This window comes from Halichoerus grypus, chromosome 7 (assembly GCF_964656455.1).
Source record: "Halichoerus grypus chromosome 7, mHalGry1.hap1.1, whole genome shotgun sequence".
Taxonomy (NCBI): Eukaryota; Metazoa; Chordata; class Mammalia; order Carnivora; family Phocidae; genus Halichoerus; species Halichoerus grypus.
In genome coordinates, this window is record NC_135718.1 from 9,684,301 (window position 1) to 9,707,049 (window position 22,749).

General features: G+C 50.5%; 1 protein-coding gene across 12 annotated transcripts in view; it reads right to left on the reverse strand.

The window, feature by feature from the left end:
* TACC2 (transforming acidic coiled-coil containing protein 2) overlaps nucleotides 1-22,749 on the reverse strand; it is a 184,966-nt gene that overhangs the window by 88,736 nt on the left and 73,481 nt on the right. For all 12 annotated transcript variants that reach the window (XM_078077030.1, XM_078077029.1, XM_078077034.1 and 9 more), the window contains one exon: nucleotides 10,642-10,767. In XM_078077030.1, the coding sequence (XP_077933156.1) occupies nucleotides 10,642-10,767 (126 nt within the window). The remainder of the gene's footprint in view (nucleotides 1-10,641; nucleotides 10,768-22,749) is intronic.

Below are 22,749 nucleotides of genomic sequence, written 5' to 3' on the forward strand. Positions count from 1 at the left end.
CTCCCGTCAGGGTCAGGCGGGCCTCCCTCAGGGCCCACAACACAAGCTGCTCACACTGCGTCCTGGGCTTGCAGCCCCTTCCCCTCGCCAGGCCAGCAACTCCTCAGCCTCCGCACTTGGGCCTCGCTAATCAACAGCCACGGAAACAGCAGACGCTCAGCCCCACTGGGGAGCTCAGCGCTGTGTGCACTGTCCTGGGTACCTCATGTCGGGTGCCCGGTCCAGCATGCCCAGCGCCAGGCACTTTGTATGTTATGACCTCAAATAACCCTCACAACAACCGTTTGAGGCAAATGTCACCATCCCCGCCTTACAGAAAAGGACACTGAGGCTCAGAGAGCTGAGGTCACTTAGGCAAGGTCATGGAGCCAGCATCCCAGCATCCGTGAGCCCCCAGTAAACAGGCAGAGGGAGAGCTGGGGTGTCCCAGCCGGCTGTGACCAAGCCAGGGGTCAGGAGCAGAGGCAGAGCTAGAACTCACGTTGCCTTCTTCCCTGAAGCCCGCAGAAATGAGGAGAAAAACAGAGACCAGAGAGTAAGGACCATGGGTAAGCCCGGAGCAAGGCCGATCCACAGGTGAACAAAAACGACAGTGTGGGCACGGGCAGAACTCGGCGAAAGCACACGGGGGTTTCCAGCTGGAGCGACACCTCGCCGGTTCCCACTGATCTGTAACAACTGGACGGTGGCTGAAAGAATATATTTTATAAAGAAATGACTCAAAAGGAAGAATGCAAACTATTGGGGGCTTTTAAGCTCCTTAGCCATTTTCACACTTTGAAGACTCACAGGCTTTCATATTCCTAAGCAGTGAACAGGCCACTGACCAACTCAAACTACCCATCTAAAACTTAGTTTCCTAAAGAAATTCTGCTGCCCGGGTCCCCTCTGTGCATGCCTCATGAAGATTTTATTTGATGTAATGCGGCTGAGGAGAGGTGATATACGGCGCGGCTCTGCTATTTTAAGGGGACTCCACCGAAGTGCAAGGGGAGATTTCTGACTTTGAAATCCCTGGCAGAGGGGAGGGGAGACGCTGCCCCGGATCTGTGGCCTCAGAGCAAAGCCAAACCCACAGGGCGAAGCCCAGGGACAGTCACACTCCACTGACGAGGGTGCCCACAGGGGACAGGTATTTGCCTCCCCCCGGAGAACATGGTGCGTGCATGGGGGGGTGTCCCTCAGCTCTGCAGCCCCTGCCCCGCTGGAGGCCTTGAGGCCTGCTCTCCCCCACCCTCCCTTCGGCTGGTCCCACCACAGGGCCACACCCTTCCTGCACTGGGCTCTCAGGAGCCCAAGGTACCAAACAAGTGACTCAACTGCTCTGTTAGGAATGGAGCCCCCACTCCCTCCCCGCCTCCAGCCTGCTGCTGGCCCATGCCCAGGGGCCAGGGAGGTCAGGCCCCCCACAGGGAAGCGCTCGGTGACTCAGACCAGCACCAGAAGTTGGGACTGCCCTTGCCTCTCTGTCGCCCCTTCCTGCTGAGTCACCTCCTCCTCCCTCCGGAACCTCTCTGTCCCAGCCACCTCTCTAAGCAGGCTGCCGCACGTCCTGCTCTGCCTGCCTCCTCCGTCCCCTCACATCGACCCCCACAGTCACCAGGATAACCCTGCTCAAGTTCTGATAAGGGCCTTGCCTTGCCTGAAACTTTCCACAGCCTTAGGAATCCAGGCAAGAAAACTCCCCGGCCTGCCACATCGGCTCCTGTGCCCCATCCCTGTCCTTGTCGCCTCCCAGGCTTGTCCTCTCCCTCTCCCTGCTCTAACCCCACCAAGCCCGTCCCCTGATGCTCCTGGCAGCTTCTTACTTCTGGCCTGGGCTCAAGCAGACGCTGCCCCTGCATGCCTACCTCTCTCAGGCCCTTCCCAGCCCACCCCACAGTCATCCTGAGGCGTCACCCAATCAAGGAGGCCCACCCCACGTGGGGGTAACCGTGCCCACCCTGCAGGGCCACGCTGGGCTGGGCCCCAACCTCTGAGCACCTTGTATTCCGCTACGGTGTCCTGCTCTCCTACTAAAGTCTCGGCCGCTGTGGCTGCTCTGGCCCCCAGCACAGAGCCCGGCCCTGGAAAGTGCTCAACACATGGCAGTTCCTTCTCTGCCTCCCCTGACCTCCCCCACCCGTAGGCCAACTGTGCCACCTTCTTGGAATCCAAGTCTGAGGCAGGACCAGCAACCAAATTTGCAAGCAAAGAGGAATGTAAATGAACACAAAGTGAAAATGCAGAGCCCCACGTTCCAGAGGGATGGAGAATTTCAGGACAGTGACAGCAGAGCACTGAAATAAGCACAGGGCCCTTTTGAGCGCCGGGCCCTGGGTGACTGTCTGGGTGGCATGCCCATGAAGCCAGCCCTGCTTCTAGACCCCAAGGAGGAGCTTACCTGGGGTCCCTGTACCGCCCCCCTGAGCCGCCGGAGGGCGGCGCTGCTAGAGCAGAGATGAGAAGCAGCTGCGGACAGTTCAGCCCCTCCGTGTCAGCCCCTGTGTCCACCCAAGCCTCCCTGACCCGCTGGGGCTCGTCCTGAGACATCATTCTCAGGGAGCTGGGCCCTCGGCCATGCCCATTGCCCCTGCCAGCCGTCAGCGGACTCCTGGACAGACCCCAAACCTGCACAGAGAAGCCAGGGCCCAGAGATGAGGGCCTCACACATCCATCCTCGTGTCACCTCTGTTCCCTTGCCTTGATCTCTTCTCCTGTAAAATGGGCTGGGGGTAGGGCGTGTGAAGGTCTTTCTCGTAAAACTCTCAGACCCCTTTTCCGGGTTAAGGAGTTAACCAATGTTTTCCAAGTCTTGGTGGAATAACAAAGAAGTTGAATTCAAATACACAGCGTGTTGATATTTCTGGACGATGACAGAAATATTGATTTAAGTCTTTTGTGTTAAAGAGAAGTGTTAACACCCGGAGGGCACAAAAGCCACCATACTTCCAGCAGGCAGACGGTAACTTATGATCATGGCATTCTTTCCTGCTAGGTCCAGCTGGACAGGTCCTTAGAATCCTTTGGGACACAGATTCCTAGGGAGCCATTACTAATGGTCAGAGCTTGCCATCCCTGACTCAGTACCTCGCTCGCCGAGGTCCTCGCAAACAACAACGGGTCCCCTTTGGTTGCAGTTTCCACCCACACGGAACCTGAGAGCCATGGACAATGTCGATGCCGGGCTTGCGTTCAGCCTGACAGCCCCATGAGTCCAGCCCTGGTGAGATGCTGTCACTCACTGTTGCCTGTTGATTCCCTGTTCAGGGCATTTGAGTCCTTCCTGGCAGATCCCCCACGGACCTGATAGCGAACTGCATTTCAGAGATGGGCCGGAGTTGCCAAATTAAGCCCCTGTCCTGGGACAGACAAGAGAGTGACCTGGCTGTCACAGAGGGTGATAACACCCCTAAGATCCAGGCCGAAACACACCACGTCCTGTCGGGCCAGAGGGGCGACAGCATCTTATCTCCCATTTCATATCACCATCTGGAAGGTCTTAGCACAACCATCCTTCCTCACAGGCTCTTGATTTTTTCTTCTCAAATCCCCAAGTGCACACGATCACGTCATCGGGTGAGAGCTAAGGCCAAGGACCCAGCTCAGATGGAAAGTCAGAGGCAAGCTAGAGGGAAGAAACCACTTGGACGCTTTTGTTCTGGAGAGCTAAGCTCAGTGGGTCGGGGCACTGGACAGCAGAGGGACGTGCTTCGATACGGTGCGTCTGGGCGATGGGAGACACAGCACGCCCCTCTGACACTCAGCCTCTGCAGGGTGGCAAAGCCCGAATCCAAGGTGCCCAGACAGGCTTGCAAATTGGCTGGAAACTCCACAGCAGGCCCGTTGAGCTATTTCTAGTCTCCCTCGAGATAAACCAGCATGTGAAACCCAGCCCATGCGAGAGTGCGGACAGCCCCTAAACATCGCTGACCTTCATACGTCCAGCTGGGGGCTGGCTGCGCACAGTTAACCCTGAACGGGCGTATCAGTTCCTTTCCAGTACATTCTTACCCTCTCTCCCTCCACAGAGCAAACCTATGCTCACAGAAGGGAAATTACTTTTAAGCTTGACCCAAGCAAAACAGTCTACGTAAGAGAGGAAAGGGCATAAGCACCATCCCAGAGCTATGAGAGGGCCTCTGATCTGGGTCAGGAATTGCCACCACAGTCACCGGCAGCTCTGCGGGGCCTCTCTCCCTGCGCAGGATCCCTTCTGCGCCCTCCCAGGCCTGCTGACAGAGACTGCAGAGAGGGGGAGGCAGAGGACACAAGGAAACTCATCTCAGATATCCAAGATTCAGGGATTTCTTCAGCCCTACACAGTTAAAGCTGCTCAAGGCCCCTGAAAAACCAAAACAAGAACAACATCACGTGTTCATTTGAAATATGAAATTGTCAATATTTGAACGTGGCCAATGGGGGCCATTTGTATGCCTCCATCTCAAAGTAGCTCACTGGACTGGAACCTCAAAGGCCCTGAGCAGGTGCAGAGATGCACCCCAATTTACTCAGCCCGCTGGGGGCCGGTCACATTGATTGGATTTGTCAGCATGTACCTTTCACATGTCTCTTTTAAATGGCACAAAGGAATTCTGTTATTTATTTATTTTTAATTTTTTTGGAAGTCTTATTTAGAGAAAATCTTTGCATAATCCCTTTTCTTTTCTTTTTTTAAAAAAAGGTGTGTTTATTTATTTGAGGGAGAGAGAGAGCTGCAGGAGGGACAGAGGGAGAGGGAGAGAATCTCAGCAGACTCCATGCTCAGCGTGGGGCTTGATCCCATGACCCTGAGATCATGACCGGAGCCGAAATCAAGAGTCGGACACTTAACCGACCGAGCCACCCAGGCGCCCCTGGGTGATTTCTTTTCTAAGTTAAAAAATAATAATAATACTTCCACTTTGTCATTCAGTTTTTTCATAAGGCGCTTGCTCACATAAAGGTTCGGCTAAACTCTGTGAGGCAGTTGAACCCACTCATGCAAACCCACAGCTGAAAATCTTCTTGTGCAAATGGATGCGGAGAAAATAAGCCAAATGACTTGGGAGCTAGAAGAAAAACAGAAGCTGTAAGTCAGTATGAATTCCCCAGACTTTCAACTGCAGAACTTTCTGAATCTGGACACTCTCTAGGGAGGCTCAGACACCTGGCAGGAGCTACCTCGGCTCTTGGCTCTTACATCTGATGGTGGAGATCAGAAACTCCAGCCACCCGCTGGGGCAGATGTCTCCAATCCTGTGGAGCTGTTGGTAGCCAGACAGGGGAGGAGAACAGCATCTGGACAGGACTGCTTTACCCCCTGGTTCTCCAGGTGTGGACCCCAGACCAGCAGCACCATCACCTGGGAACTTGTAGGCATGCGGAGTCCTGGGCTGCTCCCCAGACCTCCCCAGTCACTAAGGGGAGGGCAGCAATGTGTGCACACTAAAGTCTGGCCTCCACGGACAGGAGTCAGGTGAGTAGTCTCCCAGCGGTGTCCGAGGGAGCCCTCCAGGGTCTAAAGAGACCACTCCGCTTGGATTCCTGACTAAAGGAAAAGCACAGGAGGTTCTGGGATGTAAGCAGAGTGCCCCATTCTATTCTGTTTAATAAGTGTGGTACAGCTGCAAGATTTCATTTAAACGATTCTACGGCTTTAAAAACATTTTCGAGGGCGCCTGGGTGGCTCAGTTGTTAAGCAACTGCCTTCGGCTCAGGTCATGGTCCCAGGGTCCTGGGATCGAGTCCCATATCGGGCTCTCTGCTCTGCGGGAAGCCTGCTTCTCCCTCTCCCACTCCCCCTGCTTGTGTTCTCTCTCTCGCTGTGTCTCTCTCTGTCAAATAAATAAATAAAATCTTTAAAAAATAAAAAATAAAAAAAATAAAAACATTTTCGGAAGTACTTAACAGATGGGAGTATAAGTGGCCACGGACAACGTAGTCATTTGCAAAATGTTCTCAAAGATCTGGGCCCAGGGAAGCCCACAGCACAAAGGGAAGCTCAATGAGCTACAGCAGGTTTCCAGGCTCTTCTCTGAGGAAGGAGCAAGTCTGGATGTCCTCCAGTGGCTTTAAGAGAGGAGAGCGGGTGCATCCAAATCCCTTCCATTTTATTTGAGAATTGTCTCCGAGATGGGGGTGCCATCTCTCTTTTTCCTTATTCAGAAAGAACATGTCTTGGAAGGATATGGCATCAAAGAACTGACAGGCAATTGGGGGGGGAGACAAAAGTGGCTTAAAGCACCACCCTCCAGCCCCACTTTAAAGAAAAAAAGTTTTTTTTAAATTTTAATTTAATTTTTAAATTTAAAGTACCAACCCTGCTCCTAGGGGGAGCAAACCTCTAGAGGGGACTGTCTGAGCCTCGCCCTCCGCCTCTCCTGCCCCTACTCTCAGCAGGACGCAGAGGGGAATCAGAGGGAGGGGTGCTATGGTCTGAATAGGCGTGTCCCCCTCAATTCACAAGTTGGAATCCTAATCCCCAATGTGCTGGAATTAGGAGGTGGGGCCTTTGGGAGGTGCCTAGGTCCTGAGGACCCCCACAAACGGGATTAGTGCCCTTCTAAAAGAGACCCCCACCAAGCTCCTCAGCCGCTACCCCTACATGAGGACCCAGTGAGAAGTCTGCAACATGGAAGAGGGTCCTCACCCGACCACCGAGATGCCTGTCCAGTCTCCAGAACTGTGAGCAATACATTTCTGCTGTTTCCGAGGCCCCTGGTCTGGGGTGCTTTGTTACAGCACCCCAACAGGTGGGCCAGCAGGGCCTCTGCTGAGGTTACTCAGCAGCCCCTGCACGCCCAGGATGCCCTTTGTAGTTACTCCCACGGAGCGGCAAGGTCAGGTGCGGCTGATTCTTGGTATTCACAGCGGTTACATTCTAGAAAGGTGTCACGGACGCCGAATTAGCCAGTTCTGAACCATTGTTCCCAGGGGTTATGCTGGCTTGGCTTCCTTCGAGCTTCTGGTCGTAACATTTTTGTCAACGGGTCACTACGTAACCTTGTGTTAGGTGCATTTCTGTGTGAAAACGCCTTATTTAATACACATCACTGAATTCACAGCCAACAGCATCGTCATCACTTAGGCCCAGATGAAGCTTATCTAGCAGAAGTATTTCCTACAGAAGGCACACGACAGCTTTCTTGCACTGAAATGCACTACGCAGCATTTCAGCACGACATTGGGGGCCATGCGAAGAAGCAAAATCATGAACAAAAAGCACAAAATTACAAAAACCGCGGCAGTAAATATACTGTAAAAGGACACTGGTTTCCAGCACGAGAGCTGGAAGAAGACAGGGCACCTTGCTCTACCTCAGCTGGGAACATGCCCCCCAGGCGACTCAGATTTCCTTGCTGCTCTGTACATGTTCATAAAAGGCCATGAGGGAGCCATGAGTATTGATCGTGGGGTTACAAATAAACCTTAGTGAGAGGCAAATTCACGAATATGGAAGCAATGAATAAGGAGTATTTTGTGAAAGCAGCTGGTGACCAAAGCCAGACCAATCCCCGCTCCCATCAGAACTGCCTCTTTTCCATTAATTTCCAGTAAAAACAAGACAATGCAACTCCGGACAAATGTTGAATTAACACTGGCCAGGCACCAATGTCACTCATTGAACCCTACCTGAATCCCTTTACTGGGAAATGAAGCCAGAAAGCTGGCCAAGTTCTCAGCACTGATAAAATCTGTGCTTAACCCCTGGTTCCTTCCTGCGTCCTGTGATCACTCTCAGTCATGGTCTGAGGTGACACAGCTTCTCTATGATGCATCATCCTCCTTGGACTTGAAAGAGGCCAGTGATGTAGGTGGAACCCCATGCGTCGTGGAAGGAGGAAACTGGCTCAGATGTCAAAGGGCAAAGGGTCCAGGACAGAACCCCTCACCTGCTAGGGGTGTTTGCTGGAGGATTTACAGGGACGCTCGATGTGACACGCTCAGTACGGTGCCTGGAGAACAGGAGGTGCCTTCGATGCAAGGGTTAAGAGCACTCATCACTGGCCGACTGTCCAGGGCTAGGAGGGGACTTCAAAAACACTGACAAAGACCCAGGGGCACTTTAGTTCTTCCTGGAGCCACAGAGCTGCCCAGCCAAGTCCTCCTGCATCCAATACTCAGAGAGCTTCCCCTTGCCCCTCTGGGTCCCTCCATAAAATGGGGGATGATGATGATCGCAGCCCCATTCCAGGCTTCACTAAGCCCCCTTCACCAGCTTCCCAGGTCAGGGTCAAATGGGAGCAGCTGTACCATGGTTTCCCTAGTGCTATGCAACACCACAAATGGGGAGCTGTTTTAGTGATACAAACATAAATCAAAATGTCTGTGTATAACACCTGAAACTTACACAATGTCATATTTGTATGGAACTGGAAAAGACCCTGAATAGCCAAAGGAATGTTGAAAAGGAAAACCAAAGCTGGTGGCATCGCAATCCTGGACTTCAAGCTCTATACAAAGCTGTCATCATCAAGACAGTACGGTACTGGCACAAAAACAGACACATAGATCAATGGAACAGAATAGAGAGCCCAGAAATGGACCCTCAACTCTAGGGTCAACTAATCTTCGACAAAGCAGGAAAGAATATCCAATGGACAAAAGACAGTCTCTTCAATGAATGGTGCTGGGAAAATTGGACAGCCACATGCAGAAGAATGAAACTGGACCATTTCCTTATACCACACACAAAAATAGACTCAAAATGGATGAAAGACCTAAATGTGAGACAGGAATCGATCAAAATCCTAGAGGAGAACACAGACAGCAGCCTCTGTGATCTCAGCCACAGCAACTTCTTGCTAGACACGTCTCCAAAGGCAAGGAAAACAAAGGCAAAAATGAACTATTGGGACTTCATCAAGATAAAAAGCTTTTGGACAGCAAAGGAAACAGTCGACAAAACTAAAAGACAACCGACAGAATGGGAGAAGATACTTGCAAATGTCTTATCATATAAAGGGCTAGTATCCAAAATCTATAAAGAACTTATCAAACTCAACACCCAAAGAAAAAAATAATCCAATCAAGAAATGGGCAGAAGACATGAACAAACATTTCTCCAAAGAAGACATACAAATGGCCAATAGACACATGAAAAAATTCTCAACATCACTCGGCATCAGGGAAATACAAATCAAAACCACAATGAGATACCACCTCACACTGGTCAGAGTGGTTAAAATTAACAAGTCAGGAAACAGTGGATGTTGGCCAGGATGCAGAGAAAGGGGAACCCTCTTACACTGTTGGTGGGAATGCAAGCTGGTTGCAGCCACTCTGGAAAACAGTATGGAGGTTCCTCAAAAAGTTGAAAATAGAGCTACCCTACGACCCAGCAATTGCACTACTAGGTATTGACCCCAAAGATACAAATGCAGTGATCCAAAGGGGCACCTGCACCCCAATGTTTATAATAGCCATGTCCACAATAGCCAAACTATGGAAAGAGCCCAGGTGTCCATCGACAGATGAATGGCTAGAGAAGATATGGTATATATATATACAATGGAATACTACTCAGCCACCAAAAAATGAAATCTTGCCATTTGCAATGACGTGGATAGAACTAGAGGGTATTATGCTAAGCGAAATAAGTCAATCAGAGAAAGAGAATTATCATATGATCTCACTATATATGGAATTTAAGAAACAAAAAAGAGGATCATAGGGGAAGAGAGGAAAAAATAAAAGAAGACAAAATGAGAGAGGGAGACAAACCATAAGAGACTCTTAATCATAGGATTAGAGGGGAGGTAGGTGGAGGAGGATGGGGTAACTGGGTGAGGGGCATTCAGGAGGGCACGAGATGTAATGAGCACTGGGTGTTATATACAACTGATGAATCATTGACTTCTACCTCTGAAACTAATAATACACTATATATTAATTAATGGAATTTAAATAAAATTTTTTAATAAAATTAAATGTGTGTATAACACCTTAAACAATGTCATATGTGAATTAAACCTCAATAAAACTGGAAAAAACGTGGGTGTATATATACATGAAATAAACATCTATGTATATATATGGAGGAGTGGGGTGGGGAGGAGCAGAGAGATGAGGGTGTGTATGCGCGTGTCCTCGCATCTGAGCCAAGTCCTGAGGCTGACTCTGAGCAAGCCTGGTTTAAACAGAGTAAGCGCCAGTGGGGATAAGCGCAGTGGACTTGGACATCATCTGTGACTGCTGTGGGGTGGCTGGGGCAGGGAGTGCAGGTGAGGGAAGACCCCGCTGGCCAAACCCGTTTGCCAAGCAAAGGCACGAGGACCTGCTCCCCTGCCCGGCTGTACTGCCAGCTCCTCTCTCCTCCCACCAGCACCAGAAGACAAAACAAGCAGCTAACCCAGCTCATGTCCTGGGAGGTCAGAGGCAGCTAACTAAGTCATTCCTTGGCAAGGTATAAATAGCACGTCCTCTCTCCCAGAGGACTTCTATTTTAAATAGGGGCCCTTGAAGATCACAAGGGAACAAACCTTTAAAATGCCTGTTGGGGCAGGGTCTTCCTGGTGTCCCGTGAGCTCCCTAAGGAAGGGGCCCTAGCCCTGTGTAGGGGGGGCATGTAGACCTAGGTAGGGGTGGGTGAGCAGGCGAGGGGAGGGGAGAGGAGCGAGGCAGCCGCAGGGCCTGGGCCCCGGGGTCTCACCACCAAATGCAGACCCAGCCCCCATGTACCTCTGGGCTGTCAGATCCCTGGAGACCTGGCTGATGGCATCACCATGGTGTGAAGAGGCAGCTAACAGTGGGTTTTCCGGGTCCTCAAGGATAGCTGGCTGGATGACGTCACCCGCTACATGTGACCTGGGAGAAGAGAGGGAAAAACCAAGGCTCAGAAATGTTCCTGAAAGTTTTCAATGTGTTGGAATAGCACATTTTATGTGGGCCGTGAGCAGGGCTTCAGGGCCTCCCTTTCCAGAAGTGCAGGGTCTGCTGCTACTCCAAGTGTGGCCGACAGGTGGCGCCAGCCCAGGAGGGCTTTGTACAAAGCACAGAAACCCAGAGCAAGTTCAGAAGCCCGCAGAGCAACTTGATAGAGTAATTTTGTCTGCTGAATCTAATAATAAAAGTCAGGATGCTGCGAAACATCCTACAATGCACAGGACAGCGCCACCACAAAGAATCATCTGGTCCAGAATGTCAATAGTGCTCAGGCTGAGAAACCGTGGCTGTGAATCTTGTTTCATTTTCTAGTAATTCATTTAATTGTATTTTAAGGTTTTATTTATTTGACAGAGAGAGACAGTGAGAGAGGGAACACAAGCAGGGGGAGTGGGAGAGGGAGAAGCAGGCTCCCGCGGAGCAGGGAGCCCGATGCGGGGCTTGATCCCAGGACCCTGGGATCATGACCTGAGCCAAAGGCAGACACTTAACGACTGAGCCACCCAGGCGTCCCATTATTTTTGATCTATATGCATTAGAAACTTAGAATTTTTTTTAAGATTTTATTTTTAAGTAATCTCTACACCCAATGTGGGACTCAAACTCACCCCAAGATCGAGAGTCACACACTCCACTGACTGAGCCGGCCAGGCGCCCTGAAACTTACAACTTAAAAACAACACTGGCCCTTCATCCACTGAGAAGGTGGACACCAGACAGCCTCCAAGAGCAGCAGGCTTTGCAAGTTCAGAGGGACACGGGTCACTGTCACACACTGGTCACGCATCAGCTCACTCCGCCGGGAAACCCCTTCCATAATCAGGTGTGTCTTACTAGTTCATCAGGGAGGACCATGACTTTGTCTTTCTGATGAACTTTGCTCTGGGCAGTAAGTAGCAGGACCGTCTCTTTCATTCCCTGAGCGGATACTGATTGCATACCAACTCTTAGGCTGTGAACAGGACAGAGGTGGGCCGTGCTAGTGGGGCTGAGAGTCTTAGGCAAGAGTCAGACATTTTTTTTAAATGCTTATTTATTTAGTAACAATTGCAGTAACCACTAAGAAGGAAAGATACAGATGGCTAAAACTGTAAACCAGGATGTCTGGGCTGGGGTAGTGGGAGTAAGGGAATATTTCCTTGCGGAGTGGTAAGCTGAGGTGAGCCAGCCAGCTCAGTGATAATGACCCCGTGCCAGGAACTGTTAGTCTAAGTGCTCATAGATATCACCACATACGATCCTCACAGCGGCCCTATGAGGTGGGTACTCTCATTACCCTTGTTTTACAGATATGGAAACCAAGGCACAGAGAGGCTGAGTAACTTGTCCTCGGTTGCACAGCTGGTAAGGGACAGAACCGGGTTACAAACCCAAGCCTGACGCTAGGGGCCATGTTTTTAACCACCACTCCAGGCTATGTCCCAGAGGTTGAAGAGTAAGAGAAAGGAAGAGTGCCTGTAGTAAAGGAAGCCACCTATCTGAAATCCCTGAACCAGGAAGGAGTTTAGCTTTTGGGAGCAATGAATGCGAAAGGTCACTGTTGCAGGAGTGTGGATGACGGAGACTAGGAAGGGGAGAGGTGGACAGGAGCCAGACCCCAAGGCCAGGTCGAGGGACTGGATCCTAAGCCAAGGAATTAGTCCAAAATGTCTATCCAATGCTCCGCCACAAAGTGCTGCCCTTGGCCTTGAGATGAATGAGTGGCGGGGAGGCCCAGAGTAAGTTTCCTGAAACTATGTTTTAAATATGATTAGACCAGCCCGCGCCTGTGCCCACACCTTACGTTTATTCCCATGGACCTTGTGATGTTGTTCCCTTCCTCCTCCACTGTTCCCATCCACCATTCCAAATCCCCCAGAACAAGATCCCAGAGCCCTGGGACCATGCCCAAGGAATCTGAGAGAAATGGGGACCAGGGAAAAGAAGGAAGGAGCCAGCCTGGAGGAGAATCCTCAACTACAGACACTGGCGACTTTCCAAAGTCATAAAAAAGGAAAAAACCTGAGTGGAAAAACATCACCCAGGAGCTTTGGCAACACACACTGAAAGCCATAAAAGACTTTGTTTCCTTCAACACAGTCTGGGTACTTCCAAGAATTTATTTTAAGGAGATGATTAAGGGTGTGAGCAAAGATGCTGATCATAACTGTGACCATAACAGCAAAAAAAAAAAAAAAAAAAAAAAAAAAAACCCAAAACAAAACAAAACAGCTAGAAACAACCAAAATGTCCCGGAGCAGGGGACGGCTGATCATATTAAGGCACAGCTTCTACAGAACGGACTCACAGGCAGCTGTTTAAAAAAATTAAGGTAGATCTCCATATACCTAGAGGTGAGTGTATCCATCGTTAACTAAAAAGAGGTTTTAAAACGATCAGTAACATGACCCACATTTCATGTGCGTGTATCGATGTTTGTGCGCATACACGTATTTATGTACACACACGTGTGCAGCAGGGTGAATGAGTACCCAGCAATGAGGGAGGCTGTGTGCCAACGTGTGAACAGTAATTCTCTTTCAGTGGTGTTTTTTTTAAAAGATTTTATTTTTACATAATCTCTACGCCCAACGTGGGGCTCGAACTCACAACCCCGAGATCAAGAGTCGCACGCTCCACCGACCGAGCCAGCCAGGCACCGCATGAGTGTTTTCTCCTGTTGGATTTATCTCTATTTTCCAGTTCAGTGCTGACTGTGCCCGGCTTTTATAAGCAAAATAAGTAAGAAAGCATACGTAAGGACGATTTTAAGTGACAGGGAACAACTTCAGTTTGTACGTCACTCAGGGAAAGTTTTCGGAGATGGGACAATCAGAGTAAAGCCCACTTCTCTATCCACACAGGACCCAGACTTGTCAGGCTCGTCCCGAGGCAGAAGTCCAGCCACACCTCACCCATCAGGCACCACGGGGACAATGAAGGTCCCGGCAGGGGGGAGGTTTGGGGGTAACAGATATCTGTCTGCATATTCTATGGGATGGCATTTTTATTTTAACTCTTTGGGAGGAACTATGTTTGAAAGCACACTGGACACTTCTCTGAATTTTCTGAACAGAGAATCTTGAACATAATGAAATGTTTTCTTAATGACACCCAGCCAGCATCTTCAGTGACTATGACGTAAGTGAGGAAGTACGCCATGGCCCTAAGAGCACAACTGTACGGGAAGCCCACGGGGCTGGGTTCTAGGCCGGCCCCACCTTGGGATCTCAGCCAGGTGACTTCTCCATCTGTGAAAGCGAAGGTTACTGGCACGGCCCCCAAGGATTCTCCCAACTAGGTCCTGCCCCCCACTCGCAGGCTGCCATCCAGCACCTCTGCTAACTCGCCTGATTCTTCCCTACTTTCTGCCTTCAGTTCTCTGCTTCTCATGCACAGACTAAGACATGCGGCTGCGGGTGTTAGAATAGTGTGTAAATCAAGAGTTAATAGGCACTGATAAAGGTTTATAAACCATACAACATCATTATAATAATTTTAAAATATAAGTGTATGTGTATATATACACATATTAGCTTGAACCATATGAAATTCCTAAAAAATAGTCAAATTCACACTGTACCAGCAGCTCGAAGGCCTTTCTGTCTTACTTCCTAGTGACCCAGCTATGTTCCAGATGGCTACGAAGTGGGCAGAGCTGACTTCTGGGTGAGTGGAGGGATTCTTATAAAGCAGCTCTTCTTGGACCAACTGCAAGAGGCTATAAATGGTTTCTAAATTCTACCAGGAGTGGTGCTCAGACTAGAGTGACTGAAATATTTTTCAGAGGAAAAAAAAAATCTGTTCGAGATTTTAACCACCAGCTGCTTCCACCAGCTGCCAGGACCAGCCCACTATAAATTTAGTCAGGCCAGCAAAGGGTTGATTTTCTGCTGGAATGTCAGGGAGGGACGCTTGCATCAACAAGTGCTTCTCCAAAGGGACATGAGTCACCCTCAGAATGGAGGCAGAGAGGATCTGGCTTCAGAAAGGAAGGCAATCACGTTCAGGTCTAAAACGCCAGCACGTCAGCTCTACACACAGAATCTGTGCCCCAGGAAGAGCCCCAGGCTGAATCTCCTGGGAATCGCTGAGTAATAATCACAATTAATACCAATACTGAGAGAGGGAGGAAAGTCTGGGAGGTGATGGACACGTTTACGCCTTGATGATGATGAGGGCGTCACAGGTGTGTACTCAGCCCCGAACTCATCGAGTTGCAGACAGTAAGTTCAGCTTTTTATGTGTCAATCATACCTCAATAAAGCGGTTTAAAAAAAGAAAAGGGATCGCACACTCCAGAGTTGACAGGCTAATCAAGAGCACGGCAAGTTCAAAGTCTAAAGTAAGAAGAAACGTGAAGGGTGCTAATAGAACAAACTGCCTTAGAAAAACAGGGTTCTCTCAGGCAGGGCCATCTGGAAAGGCCCCCTGAGGGGCGGAGCACGCAAAGTGCTTAACAGACAGAGGAGTGAGCTTTCCAGATTAAACAAAGCTTCTCCCTCCTCTCTCTCTGATGGTTCAGACGGAAAGCCATTAGGCTTCTCTTACCCTGCCGTGGACAAGGCAAGGAAGGTGACAGGAGAGGGGACAGAGGCTGTCCCTGTGTTACCTACAGGGAGGGTAACAGAAAAATAACCCTATCAAGGGTAACGGGAGCCAGGTCCTCACAGTCAGAGGATTTGCAAATACAAACGGTGATTAGGCTCCAGCACTCTCAGAGCTGTGTTGCAATCAGAGGAATGAGAAAAACACAGAACTAGGTGCAGGGGTGAGTGTGGGCACACACATACCTCTACTTCCCAGCTCCCTCTGCGGAGAGAGGTCAGTCAAAAGGACATTAAGAATTACCTCAAAGGGGCTGCTGCTGGCCAAATCTGGGACCACTAGGGCATAAAAAAAATACAGACACTAATAAGTTATAACCCATCAAGTAAAGTAAGAATCCATGAGTTCACACAGATACAAAGACACACAAATGCACAAGAGGAGGAGAAGGAAAAGATCCTCTTTCCAGTACAAGGCCAATTGGGAAACTCAGGAGGAATGATGAAAGCCAAATCACCATTCAAGGGCCATCAGAGTAGTGGTCATTTCAGGCAGCCATCGAAGGATGCTAAAGCAGGTGGGCGGTTTAAAGAAGTAAAGGACACTGTGTGGTCTTGGATCCACTTAATGGTGGAGAAACCAGGTGGGCACCAACCTGGCCAGGTGCTGACCAGGACTGCCATCCCTGGTGGTGGGACGGTCATCACACTGTGCTCGGGGACATGACCCGCTGGGAAGAGCACAGCATCACTTCTGTGGGATGCCTGAGCAAAATGGCCAGCCAGCCAGGTCATGAGAAAACTTTGGATAGGCACAGGTTGAGGGATTTTTCCAGAATGAGAGAGCTGTACTCTTAAAGGTCACGAAAGACAAGGAGAGACTGGGGAATTCTCCCAGATTGAAGAGAGTCCACAAGCACACAGTCGAATATGACACATGCTTTAGGGCTGGATCCTAGATCAGATGGAAAAGGGGACAAGCTGGTAAGTCTGGATGGGTTCTGAAGACTAGGGGTATGGTGGCCTGGTGCATCCATTTCCCGACTGCATGGCTATGTTGGTCTCATTCTGGAGTGTCCTTGTTTTGGGGAAAGGAACACTGAAGTGTTTATTTTGGTTTGCATTTTGGAGGGTGACAGCTTCGTGTTTGCAACTGGCTCTCAAATGATCCAGAAAAAGAGAGAGGATAATACAGGGGAAGGACCAAGCACATCGTGATGAAGTGTCAACATGAGGCACCTGGACAAAGGGAATATGGGAATACTCTACTCTTCTTGTGGCTTTTCTGTAAGTTGGAAATCATTTCAGAAACAACAACCTCCTGGACAAAGGCATGCGGGCAAACAGCCACACCCCAGTGCCCCAGAACTCAGTTTGGGTTCTAGAGGACACAGCAGGGCATGTGACGGGGCCATCAGGAAGGGGAGCTGCAGACCCACACCTGGGCAGCTGGGGCCCAGGCGAGCTTGGAGAAGATCTCAAAAGTCAGGCCAAGAATCTGTTGTTTGGGCGGCAAGGGGGAGCATCCGAGATTTATGAGCAGGGGAGCAGCAGAGTATTTGGGAGGTAGCGCCATGTTCCAGAGCAGAGAATAACTGGGAGAAGAAATGCAAGCCAAGCCAAGGAGTGGTTCAGGTGCCAGGTAACGCTGGATGGGATCTTGGCAGCTGCAGAAGAGCTGGGATCTGCTGTGCGGGAGGCTTCATGATGTCCACCCGACACCAGGTGTTGGGGGTCGGGGGAGGAGATGGGGAGATAGCAAAGCTGATTCAGGTTTTGAGTATCTAATTGGTTGGAAAACCACGTTATTAACTAACCGCATGCCTCCCTCGTACATAATACCTTAATATTTATCTTTCGATGAAGTCAGTTGTTCAATTTAAAAGAATATTCACCATCTAAGTAATAACATCAGTGAGGCTGTGGTTTTGATGTGCTACTTATCCTTTTTTCTAATATATAGGTCTTAAAATGACCAGGCAGCACCCAGGCTCTGGGCAAGGCCCCTTGGGAGCTATGCAGCACACTCTGGAAAACACTGGGGCAGCTCTCAACGACACAGCTGAGATAGAGCCCTGTGCTGCTCACATCTGCTCAGTCCGGTTTCAAAAAGAGAAGCAAAGCCTGTCATAAATCAGCAAACTGGAATCTTCTGGAATCGCACATCTTTATGAACTGTTGGTCCATTGCGAGCTTGGCATGACCCAACTGGCCAAGGGTAGGAGCCACAGTAAAGGCACGTAACATATGGGGCACATCTGCGCATCCTCTTCGGATCTCCCCCTTGGCGTTCGGAGACAAGAGCTTCGTCCTCTGGCATGAGGGGCGGATACACCTGACCTCTGCTTCGGCCGCTCCTCAAGAAGCTGGGCTTACCAGGCATCCACCTGCTCAGGACAAGCAATGCTTTGCTTTTTCAGTCCCTATGGAGAACAATGTGTTCCTTTTGTGATCCGGCAAACGATGAAGTGGGACGAGTATGACCTGGCAATCCTGAAGGCCAGGTACAAGAGTTGGGCTCAATAGATAAGAGGATTCCTAAAACCAGAGAGTTCCACCGTTCCTGGGAGCAGGGGAGTGTGAGCCCCTGACAGATAAGGGGCCTGATGAAGGTCTCAAGCACACTGTTTTTACTGATGATAATATTTTAGCATGTACTAAATGCTGTAACAAATGCAAATAAGTACAATAAAAGTTTTGACGATATAACAATAAATAATCATAAGAGCAGCGAACATTGTTAAGTGCGGAGCATGGGGTGAAGAGTTGTGCACACCCTTGCTCATCCAGCCCTTTGAAGGGGTATAAAGTGGTCAGAATTTGAACCCAGGCCCCAAAGCACAGGATCTAGGCAACCCCACAGCGTGGGGGGCCTGGCTCGAGCTAAGAACAGGAAGAATCTCCCACGCGACTCCAGGAAAAGCAACGTGTCTGAGAGATCCTAGAGCCCATGTCAGAGAGAACAGAGATTTTCCACTCCCATATAAGAAAGGCCAGCAATTTAAAGATTTGCCTTCAGTTAAAAAAAAAAAAAATACTACAAATTTTTTTTTTAATAACTTAAGAAAATACACAGCTACTTGTATTTGTATAGTATGTTAGATCTCCGCCAAATGGTGTTGTTTTAGGATTCTCCATCACCCCTATGTAGTTGGCAGACAACTTATTTTATAGAATAGGAGACTGAGGCTCACGGAATTAAGTCCCTTGGCAAAGAGACAGCATGGCGAGCACCCGGGCCTTCTGCCACTGACCTGTCCTCATCATAGGAACCCACGCGGTGGCCCCGGCCATTCTCCCAGTGGGCACGCCATAGTTCCATCTGAGTTCAGCTGCACAAGGAGGCGGAGGTGGCAGAGGCCCCTGGGGGGACAGGCCAGCAGGGGGATCGTGGCTCCAGCAACAGGAAAGGACCCTCCACCTTGTTCCCTGCCATTTTCCCAGCCCAGAGTCAGCAAGGAAAAAGCTGATGGGGATGAATGAGCCACAAGGGACAGAGCCACAGGGAGGAAAACCAATGGCATCAAAGAGGTAACAGTTCCAACAATGAGGGTGACACTATGTGACATTTTATAGACACTTAACACGGAACATCTGTCCATTTCAGTTTTGAGCTGTGCTTTTCATATTTCAGGGCCAAACATTTTCTGCACACTCCTGGTAAGCCCTGGGCCTCGGTACTGGGCCTTTGCCAGTGAAGAAATAAGGCCCCTCCCCCTCTTCGCTGAGAGGCAGGATGGGGCAGGGGGCTGGAGGCTGGGCCCCCACTCCAGCAATAAAGAGCTGTGTGACCTTGTGGAAAGGCTCCTTCAAGCCTCAGTTTCCCCATCTGTCAAAGAAGGCAATGGTAGTCCCTGCCTGGCCAGGGAGTGGTGAGAGTTGAGGCCAGTCCTGTGACTTTCCTCCTGCGAAGGACCCAGCATCAGTAATACAAACACAGTGGGGTACACCGTCTTCCCAACATAACACCCTGCAGGTGCTTTTTCACAGTCCACACGCCTGCCTCCCCTGCCCAGGTGTGTACCCCGAGGTGTACGTGCTGCTCCTTCGCCCCCCCCCCACCCAGGGCGCTGTCGTGGGATCGGAATGAATACAGGTGGCAACAAAGGGAACCGATGTTTATGAGCACCCACTACGTGCCAGGCACTGGACGGGCCCTTTGCCACTTTGAGCAACGTGAAGCCCATTGCACGAAGAGCAAATCGAGCCTCTGGGCAGGGAAGTCACCCTACCCAGGGCCACACTGCGCTGAGCACCATCCCCTGCTCGGACTCCAGCCCTCACGGGCAGACAGGATGCATGGGCTCAAGCAGCATCTCCCTCAAGGATGTGCAATGAATAGTGACAGGCGAAGCAGCCCGGGGGGGGTCTGCCTTCCCACAAAAAGGAGGTGAACAGCCAGCATGGGGCCGCTGGGCAAGACCTTTTCCTCCCTGGGCTGCAGGTGCCTCCTCCATAAAAGGAGGTTTGGACTGTTCGTCCTCTATGTTCCCTTCTAGCTCAGTGATCTTTCTGATCTGGAAACCCTGAGGCTCTGGAGGTGCAGCCCCTGGGCTGGCTGAAACGGATGGCTTGGAGGAAGCCCTGGGTAGTGCCCTCTTGGCCAGGGGCCAGATTCCTGGTTAGGACTTAAGGATGGGAGGCAGGGGGTAACCTGCTGACTCAAGACTCCAGCTCCCAGGAGACCTGGTGGTAGAGAAGAGGTGCAGAGGGAGAACCTTTTTCTCATATACAACTTAATCACGCCTTAAAAATGGCTATCAATCCCACACCCCACACTGGGTGCGGTTAGTGAGCCCAAGGACAGCACTTGATGACAAGCTCAAAGGGGAGGAAGTCATTCCAGGAGGGACAAGGCAGGGAGGTAGTACCCACTGTTCTTTGCAAAAGGTAAAGAAATTACCAAACCCAGGTACTGGGAAAAGCCACAGAATCAGGTGAGTGATGATGCAGCTGTCCCCCTGATCAAAGGGACGAAGCCAAGAGAAGACACCTGCCAAATGGGCCAGCACTTCTGGGGTCAAGATCCCGGCCAAGGGGACCTACTCCTCCCGAAAGCCAGCGCAGGGAACCCACTGTGCCTCAACTCCACCAGAACACTGGCACAGAGATCAAACGGAGTCATCCGTGGGGTGGGCGGGCAGCGAATGTGGTAAAGACAGCCCAGACTCTGGACAGGACCGAGCTGAGCCTGAATCCAGCTCTGCCATTTCCTAGCCATCTGGAGCCCTGGGCAAGTCCATGAACCTCTCTGAGCCTGTTTCTGACCCTGTGACATGGGGACAAATTGTGTAATTTGGAAGGATTGTTAAAAGAAAGCAGAGCACAAAGCATCCGTACAGCACGGCGTCAATCTTGTAATAGGTCCTCATCAGACAGTCGGTGTTCGATAAACATGTGGTGACTGTATGGACGCTCGGAAAGGAGCAACAACACAAAGACGTCGGCAGCTGCCACCCCAGAGCTGCCTGCTCCCCTTAGTTCAGGCCAGAGACGGCTCCCTCTCTAATTTTTTCGAGCCCAGCCTGGAGTGTTTTGGTTTTTTAAAACCTCGCTGAGTCCTCGGTTTCCTCTGATGGTCACAGATTTTTCTCTGCTTCCAAAATTACACAAGTCGCACAATTAACCCCGACGGCTCTCCCTACACATAGAATGCAATGAGGTCTAGACCTTGTACGAGGAATAAAGGCGGACACCCCATAGTTCCAGAGACGGGGGGCCAAAGCAGACAATCGCTGACCCTAGAAGCCAGGAGATGGGCTCTGCCCAGCACGGTAGTCCTACCCAGGAACAGCGGGAGAGATGAGGCAGGGTCTTGTCGACCCTGGAGCAGAGAGACCCTGGCACATGGCTGACCACCAGACAACCTAGAGCTCGACGCAGGGAGCTGTCAGATGCAACTTCCTGGGCCAGGTAACTCACAGGTGAGCGAGCTGCAGTGAAGGCATGCGAGGTGACATCGGGCCTTTGCCTGTTTAGTGGGAAGGAGGCAGGGGGACGGCAGACAGCCATGGAAAGCCGAGGATCAGAGGGACAAAAGAAGGAGGGAAAAGATGCTCCTGCCCCGGGCATGAGCCAACCTCTTACTACCTCTTCTCAGTTTGGAAGGGGCCCCGTTGGGAGAACTGGCATGATGTGAGCCAGCCCCGTACCCTCAGGAGCGTAACCACATGCTCTGAATGACACAGCAGGGGGCTCCCGGGCCTCCAAGGCCCCACATGGATGCAAGCCCACCAGAAGAGGGGGCTGAGCAGGACCAGAAACGGCCAAATCTGCACATGAGCTGGTACAGCAACTACTACTTCTTTCCAGTGTTTCCCCCAGATTTGCTCTCTGTGAGCAGAACTGAAGGGAGTTTCTTATTCTTTTATTTTTACTTGTTTCCTGGGGAAACTATAAATGAGCAATTAAATGGGAGGATGGGCAAAACAGGGGGCTGGAGAGCCGGCTTCTGAATAAGAGAGAACCCTGTTCACTAGCACACCTCCTCATTTCCACTTAAAAATAATACCAATAAAAATAAGCTCTCAGAGGTCTTAGGAACTCCACTTCCCCTAATCAAATCCCTTTGATCATAACCAGGTGAAAATAGAACCAGAACCTTCTGTGTGCACAGGACTTCACAGCTTGCCAGTATTTGCAGGCACATAATGGCATTTGCCCCCACAATCCTGTGAGCCAAGTGGGCAGGGATACGTGGATATGTGTCCACACCATTAGGAGATGGAAGTCGGGACTCAGAGACGGTTAGTGACCTGCCCAAGGGCACACAGCTGGTAGAGCTGGGGCAGGGACTCAAATGTAGGAGCTCAGTCTGAAACTGGGAGCTTCGTCTGTACTGCCCCTCCCATCCCAGGGAAAACCCATCTTGGGAACTTTGCTTTCTCTGAATTGGCCACACTAAATACCCTTGCCAAGCGCCAGACTGAAGGCATAGACCAGACGGGACCAGAGAGGAAGGGAAGGGGGACAGAACTGATCCCCAAGATATCTGTAATGAAACCTCCACTGCAGATCATTGTCTAGAGGCCCCGGCACATTTCGTTTGCCCTCTCTATTTTTAGAGCCACTTCCCTACAAACTTTTGTTTTGCCAGGTCATCTTCTTCATGCCTTTCCTTTCTCCTGAATGGTTCCATAATCCATGGGCTGTTTTGTCATCTCAGTGAGTTGCTGTAGAAATGATTCCTGAGGTTATAAACAAGGGACCGTGACCTCGGTGGGGGAGAGACAAAACCCAGCCACCGAGCTAGATGTCATACGCCTTGGTCACAGGTCACAGTAGGAGAGACCCGGGCACCCAGCTCTGTGGTCTTCTTTTTTGACTTGCTCCTCTGGCCAGGAAGAGTCAGAGACTCTATCACCAGCCTCCTGGACCT